We start from the raw sequence: 7,535 nt of genomic DNA, 5'->3' as shown, positions 1-7,535 counted from the left end.
CTTCTCCTTGATCACATCAAACCTCGGATCGGTATCCATTCCAGAAACATTTCCGCCTTCATCATCACTTTCATTGACCACCACTACTTCTGGATCCTCTTCTTCTTCCTCTTTAGGCTCATCATCATCTGCTATGATGACACCTAGGTCCATTGCATCTGCTTGAGGCTCATGATTTGGATTCAGGAGATTGTTGAGCCTATGGACTTCTTCATGTAGATTGGTATAATATTCTTCTAAGTCTTCTACATAAAACTCTAACTCATGAACTCGGCTCTAGCTACATCTTCTCTATGCCAAGCTTCATTTCTTCCTTCCACCATACGAACTAACACGCTCACAGTTCTTGTGAGCGGTGGTAAGACACCTCAATTGATCCTGTAACTTGCCCACCTAGATGGCATCCAAGGCCCTATCTCTAGTAGCCTATGCTAACTCTGCTGAAAGCCTCTGTACCTCAGCCTGGGATCAGGCCTAAAGCTGCTACTGCTAGCACCATCACTTCTAGGGGCAAGCTGGTGATGAGGAACTCCTTTGGGTCCAACGGACTTACGGTTACCTTGGTACGAGCCATACTGTAGAAAGCAAGATTTAATAACCGTAAGACAATCTGAGAAAAGTCTAAAGAGTAGTAAGAATGGGACTTATACTACTCAACCCAAACTAAGAGGGAAAGTAATTAACAAGTGGATTAATCATGATGCATGAATCGTCCTTACGAAACTTAACATCAAAGCTCATAAGGTATATAAACAATAGTTCTTATTATATAGGGCATAATAAGATTACTACTCCACCATACAAAACCTTTTTAATCAAATAAGGAATGGCGAGAATGAATTAAGATAAGTCGAAGCAATTTGGACCAAATTAACAGATTAAATTTATTTGCCACTACGATACCCACACTAGTGAAAGATTCACCTTTATTAAAAAGAAGATTCACCTATATAGCCTACTAAAATGCAAACCGTCCTTCACATGCAGTGGTGAAAAATATTAGGTTTCGTGTGCGCGGCCGATGATGTTTCAGTGGCCTGGCGCATGTGTTCCACGTGATGCAGACTAATTTTCAATAATTGAACGCTGTTTGTTCTGTTTGATAAGAGGCTATATTATTTATTATATAAACTATTTTTAGAGACATCTTCCTTTTTGATAGAGGTGGCTCTATCAAAATCTATCTTTAAAAATAGTTTTTTGAGTTGGCCCGACTCTAAAATTTAATTGATAGAGATGACTAGACTTTTCAGATGCTTTAGAAAATAGGAGGTATTTTTAGAGGTGGCCGTGAATTTTAGCTGTCTCTAATAGTTTTTTAGAAGTAGATGATGGAACCAGATGAAACACGAGCAAGATATTAATTGGGCTTGACCCACCTATTTTAATTAAATTCTAAGTCCCATAATAAATATTACTTGCTACAAAGAATTGATCCCGTATGAAAAAATAATTGAAGGTTGAATCAACTTAAATAGGTAGTTATTGTCTATATCTATCATGAGGTTAGAAAAGGTGGAAGGTGAGCCACATGTATGTGTAAAGATTTCCAAACGGGCCGCACGGGCACTACACGGCACGAGCACGGCTGGGCACGGCACGGTCAGGCACGGTAGCCTTGCCGTGCCGTGCCGTGTAGTGCCACCGTGCTCAGCCTCTGGCCCAGGCACGGCACTAAGCACTCCAGACCGTGCCGTGACGTGCCACTAGGCACGGCAGTCCAGCGTGTTAGTGCCGTGCCTTAGCACTAACCCACAAAACCACATCAAAATTTCAGAAAACAGAGAACAGCTCAAATATGAAGAAATCAAAATCAAGAAGAGAACACCAGGCAACAAAAATATCAAAAGGAAGGGCTGTGCAATGGCTGCCTCATTAAAAACCTGTCCAGGTAAAACTCACCCTTGTGAGAAACCCTGGACAGGGAAAAAGAGTGCAGCCAGCCCCTTAGTGTAATTCAATTGTTCATTACATCCAATCCACAGGTCCAAAGCATCCAAGTCCAACTCATCGTCTCCGGTCATCCCGCAGAGGCGCAACTCGTCGTTGATCGTCATGGAGACCGATGTCCTCCTGCTCATCCGACATCTCGTCGTCGCCGGCCTCCGGTCCCTCAACGCCAGTGGCTTCAAAAAAAGAAACAGATCTAGGGTTAAATCAAGAAGAAGAAAAAGAAGTAAAAAACAACAAAGCAAGATCAACAAGAAGAAGAAGTGAAGAAGAACAGCGAATCAAGAAGAAGAAGAAGAACAAGAAACAGATCTAACTCACCTCGCTTGACGGAGCACCAGAGGCAACGGCGACGACGACATCGCTCAGATCCGGTGTCCTAGTACCTCAACGCATCATAGCGGAGCCCCAATGACGCCGGAGTCCGGCGAGATCGACGAGCGCGATGAGAGAGAGACGAAGACGATTCGTTGGAGATCTCAACGACTAAGCTACATCGCCGGTCAGAGAGAAGAGAAGGGGTGTACAAGGCCGTGTCGTGTGCCCGTGCAAGCCACCGCCGCTGTCACCAGCCACCGGACGGCGAAAAGAAGAGAGTGAGCGGCTAGGGTTTCGAACGAGAGAGCAGAGCCGAAGAGCGAGGTGCGCGCGGTGCGGAGGGGGAAGAAATGAGCACAGTAGCTTCCCCCGGGCGGCTCCTGGCTTATATAGGCGCCCCACCGCAGCCCTTCATCCAACGGCCAGCGCTCGCCGGGGGCTTCATCCAACGGCTCTTAGCCGTGCCGACCCCGTGCCGGCCTTTGGAGCGGGTCGTGCCCGTGCCGTGCCAACGGGCTAGCATAGCGGCCCAGGCACGGGCACGAGGCCGTGCCGTGCTTGGCACGAGCACGGGAGAGGCCGGGCCGGGCCGTTTTCGGACCGGGCCAAATCAGCACCGTGCCCGTGCTGGCCCGATGGGCCAGGCCCGTTTGGAAAACTTTATGTATGTGTGCCATGTTGCAGCAAACATAGATTTAGGCCATGTCAATAAGGTTTTTTCAACTCCAAACCAAGTGATAAATAGTGAGAATAGAAGAAGAGTGATGCCGCCGCAAGCAGTTAGGAGAGGGTAGGCAAAAAAGAAGAAGATGAAATGTTAGTTCTTTAATATATATATAAAAGAGAGAGAGAGAGAGAGAGAGAGAGAGAGAGAGAGAGAGAGAGAGAAGTGAGAGATAGCAAGAACGGAAGAAGAGTGATGCCGCAAGTAGTTAGGAGAAGGTGGAAAAAAAGATGAAATTTTGACTCTTCAATATTAAATTAAATATAGATATTGATGTAGATAAGTATTAGAATTAATATTCAGAATAATGAGCCATTTCATGTCCAGTATGTTCGATTTGCAAAAGAAAAAAAAAGTTCTCTATTTAAAGTGCTCACTCATCCCCGAAGGTTAGCTACCCCCCAAACCTTTTCTCCTTTGTTTCCATATACCCGCGCAAAAACACAGCAAGGCTCCATGAACAATTTGGCATCCTGCTTCCTCCAGCACGGGGCACCATCCGCCCAAAGCTTCAAGTCCTTCCATGTTCAGAGATCCCCTTCGCTGCACTCACTTGAGAGACGATCCGTTTCCATGCCCCGAAGCCGTACTGCGGACCATGCTGCCACAGCCGCCAATGCCACCATCGGCCCCCATGCCAACACGCAAGGCGTCGACGTCACCGTCGTCAGTGGCACCAGCTTCGATTTCGAGCGCTACCTGTCGGCCAAAGCCAGGGCTGTGCACGACGCGCTGGACCTTGCCCTGCAGGGCCTGCCGTGCCCCGAGGTCCTGAGCGAGTCCATGCGCTACTCCGTCCTCGCGGGCGGCAAGCGCGTCTGCCCCGTGGTGGCCATCGCCGCGTGCGAACTCGTGGGCGGGCCCGCGGCCGCAGCCGTCCCAGTGGCCTGCGCCCTCGAGATGATCCACACCGCGTCGCTCATCCACGACGACATGTCGTACATGGACGACGGCGCGCTCCGCCGCGGCCGCCCCTCCAACCACGTCGCGTTCGGCGAGCCCACGGCGCTGCTCGCGGGTGACGCGCTCCTGGCGCTCGCGTTCGAGCACGTCGCCCGCGGCAGCGCGGGCGCCGGCGCCCCCGCGGACCGCGCGCTACGAGCGATCGTGGAGCTCGGGAGCGCAGCTGGAGTCGGCGGAATCGCCGCGGGGCAGGTCGTCGACATGGCGAGCGAGGGAGCCCCCTCCGGCTCCGTGAGCCTGGCCGCGCTAGAGTACATCCACGTGCACAAGACGGCGCGGCTCGTGGAGGCCGCGGCAGTGTCGGGCGCCGTCGTCGGGGGAGGGGCCGACGGCGAGGTCGAGCGCATCCGTCGGTACGCGCACTTCTTGGGGCTGCTGCACCAGGTGGTGGACGACTTGCTGGACGTGACGGGCACGCCGGAGCACATCGGGAAGATGACGGGCAAGGACGCGGCCGCCGGCAAGGCCACGTACCCGCGGCTGATGGGCATGGAGGGGACGCGCGCATACATGGGCGAGCTCCTGGCGAAGGCCGAGGCGGAGCTCGACGGGTTCGACGCCGCGCGCGTGGCGCCGCTGCGGCACCTCGCGCGGTTCATGGCGTACAGACAGCACTGACTGACGGCGATTGGGAGGACCGGCTGGCTCATCGGGAACACGTGAAAGTGATGCGTTGACTAGTTGGAGCTGCACAGATCTCATGATCGAGCGATTTTTTGTTGAGAAACTCTCCTCAAGTGTTATAAGAATAAGAGAACATCAGGTGGAGCTAAAAGCCAAACATGGCTACCCATCTAACTATAGATCGAGCTGCGAGCTAACATGTGTGCATCGTCGTTGGACTGACGGTTCTCGTGCACAAACTCCACAGCCTCAAACTTCTTCCTCCCGCCTTTACCTCCCTGATTATCTGGCCATAGCTGCCCATACCGTCGCATCTAAGATTTTTGACAACGCTATTTGGCTGATAGTTTCTACGGATAAGCTAGCCGAAGCTGATCTGTTGTGAGAGAAAAACACTATACCATGACTGAAAGGCCAAGCTGATAAGTTCAAGCGAACAGATCCGTGACGTTTGCACAGTCAGATGCTAGCCTAAACCACCGGATAAGCAGGTCCCTCGCTAAAGCGAGAACTTCTCTACATGCGAGAGATTTAGCAATAATCTCTGCTTCAGTTATCCCTTTCAATACAAATGTGGATGTTCCCAAGAACGTCCCGCGCGCCTACATCTCGTGCACCCGCAGCCACCGCCACTGTGCTCGAGTTCTTTGAGGTTGCCGCATCAACATTAATTTTTGCATAATCCGCTAGAGGTGGGATCCACCTCAGACCCTAAGGTTTAACCGACTGCAAGTTACTCGGGCTCGGTAACATCATCTTCTCCGGCTCTGATACGAAGCGCTCCATGGATGACCTTTCTACTAGCATACCAGATCGCCCACAGTCTCACCGCCATCATGATAAACTCGTCATTTGCTAGTTTCTTCATCACATCGATAATCTAACCTCAGGTGTCATCAGGCTGATTATGATCCAGCACGTTCCTGATATCCTCACGTTTCAGGACCCAAGTGCATCTCGACATATTGCAGTCAAGTAGAGAGTGCCTCCATGACCATGAATCGACGATTACTTTTATTTTATTTTTTTATTTTTTGAGAAACATGAGTCCACGATTACTTGTTCCGGCCTGGCGGCCTAAAAGGCTTTATGGGCTGTCAAGTGGAGTGACACTGCAGTTTGCAACTTACAACCCAATTCATGGGCCGTATACGGCCCGTTAAGGACCAGAGTTCGGAGCTCTGGGCTGACGGGCTAACTTTCCCCCCAGTAGCCTGTGTAAGTGCGGTTCTTAGTTTAAACAAACTTCCCTTGTACTCCTATGTATCATTAATCTAATAAGATAAATAAATAATAACACGAGTAAAAAGCGATTGTGTTGTGCTATAAGAGCAAGTATAATAGCAGGCTGTAAGCCGACTAAATGCTGAGGTGGAGGAGAGAGAGGAGGAGAGAGAGGAGAAGTAGGTTGTAAGCTTACAGTCGACTTGGGCATAAGAACCAAGAAAATCTGTGAGAGAGACAAGTGGGCCATGTATTAATTGTAAAGAGCTAACTACTATATGAGTGGGCTGAGAAAAAGCTACAAAAAAAACCTTACAGTCAGTAAGCCGGCTGTATTATTAGCCTAGCTCTGACACGCACGAGCACAAGTCACAAGATTGTTTGTCCAGTGCGGAATGCGGATCGCCCACCCCCATCCTCCATCCGCAAAAGCGAGGCGATTACGCCATGCACGAGCCGACATGTCACATTTGTGTGCACCGCAGCGCGAGAATATGTTCGCTCCTCCATAAACCGACCATGCGCCCACGGCTATAGCTTAATTCGCCGCGCCATCACTTCGCTTGCAAACTCTCCCCCATCAAGCACAGTGCACAGCCATGGCTGCTCGCAGACTCGCCGCCGCCAGCTGCCAAGCTCTGCGCAGATCGGTCCACGACAGGCTCCGCGCCGTTGAGCTGCAGCTGCGGGCGTGCCACCGTTCGCTCGCCGGCGCGTCCTCTTCGACGACCCCCGTGGCCGCCGTGGCCGCGCTCCTGCTCCTCTGCGGCGCCGCGGCGTTCCCGCGAGCCGCGGCATTGTTCCTGCCGCTGGTGGCCTCCACCTCCCTCTGCTGCGCGGCGGCGTGCCTGTTCGCCGCCGCGGAGCGGGGCGCGGCCAAGGAGGCCGCCGTGGAGGTCGTGCTCGTGGGCGGCGAGGGGAAGGCCGAGGCCGGGCTGCTGCAGGTGATCGGCGAGGCCAACGCCAGCGCGTACTATGGCGACGGGCTCGGCGGCGGCGGCGGCGTCCATGTGGGATGCTTCCTACGCAGGTCCGCGAAGCAAGGCGTCGACGAGGACGGCGAGGAGGTCGTCTTCGCCGGCACGCTGGCGCCCTGCGCGGCGGGCTTCGGCGTCGGCGCCGGCCAGCGCCGCGGCGCGCTGGAGGAGGAGCTCGCGGCGCTGCGGGTGGACAGGCTGGCCGAGGGCGTCTGGGACAGCTACTTCGGCGGGTGGTCCAGGTGGCACCACATCGACGCCGCAGTCTCCTGCAGCTGAAGCACTTGATGACTCTGGTTTCATCATTAGGACCGTTTGAAACAGAGTTCTATGGTAATGTACTTATGTGAAATTCACGAATTCCAAATACAGATTTGACCTAAATTTGTGTTTGTATGACCGACGCGTTGAGTTTGGAGATCTTCGTTGTGCCACTAACAGTTCGTCGCAAAAAAGCACGATGGTGATGTGGTTAAGTAGGGTGGTTGGCTTTCTAGTTGATTGTTTTTTGCGGACCCCCACGATCTAGGCCTCGTTCGCTTCGCTGAAAAAGCAAATCGAAACACTGTTCCGCCTAATTTGTTGTGAGAGAAAAACACTGTTCTGGCTGAAAAAAGACGGATTATAAGAGCAGCAAACAGGGCGCTAGTGTTATCAAGTTTGTTGGCCAGTTCTTGTCATGGATGATGATCAAAACAGAGCGTTGAGCCGACCGTCTGCCGGTTGCCCTAGCTTGGTGATCTATTTACTACAAA

General features: G+C 52.1%; 2 protein-coding genes across 2 annotated transcripts; both read left to right on the top strand.

Annotated features, from left to right (window-relative positions):
• Positions 1-3,405: 3,405 nt before the first annotated feature.
• Positions 3,406-4,816, top strand: LOC136451829 (geranylgeranyl pyrophosphate synthase 7, chloroplastic-like). Its single transcript, XM_066452515.1, has one exon. It carries the CDS (start codon positions 3,449-3,451, stop codon positions 4,571-4,573), a length of 1,125 nt encoding a protein of 374 aa, XP_066308612.1. The 5' UTR covers positions 3,406-3,448; the 3' UTR covers positions 4,574-4,816.
• Positions 4,817-6,208: 1,392 nt separating this feature from the next.
• LOC136451828 (uncharacterized) lies at positions 6,209-7,291 on the top strand. Its single transcript, XM_066452514.1, has one exon. The coding sequence runs from the start codon at positions 6,403-6,405 to the stop codon at positions 7,057-7,059; it is 657 nt and encodes a 218-aa protein (XP_066308611.1). The 5' UTR covers positions 6,209-6,402; the 3' UTR covers positions 7,060-7,291.
• Positions 7,292-7,535: the final 244 nt, after the last annotated feature.

The sequence above is a fragment of the Miscanthus floridulus genome, chromosome 5 (genome assembly GCF_019320115.1).
Source record: "Miscanthus floridulus cultivar M001 chromosome 5, ASM1932011v1, whole genome shotgun sequence".
In the NCBI taxonomy this organism is placed as follows: domain Eukaryota; kingdom Viridiplantae; phylum Streptophyta; class Magnoliopsida; order Poales; family Poaceae; genus Miscanthus; species Miscanthus floridulus.
The sequence above is the reverse complement of the archived record's forward strand: the minus strand, read 5'-3'. Positions and strand labels throughout refer to the sequence as shown.

Bases quoted from the DNA above. Each gene is read 5' to 3' on its own strand.
- LOC136451829 (XM_066452515.1), top strand. From the start codon at position 3,449: ATGAACAATTTGGCATCCTGCTTCCTCCAGCACGGGGCACCATCCGCC.
- LOC136451828 (XM_066452514.1), top strand. From the start codon at position 6,403: ATGGCTGCTCGCAGACTCGCCGCCGCCAGCTGCCAAGCTCTGCGCAGA.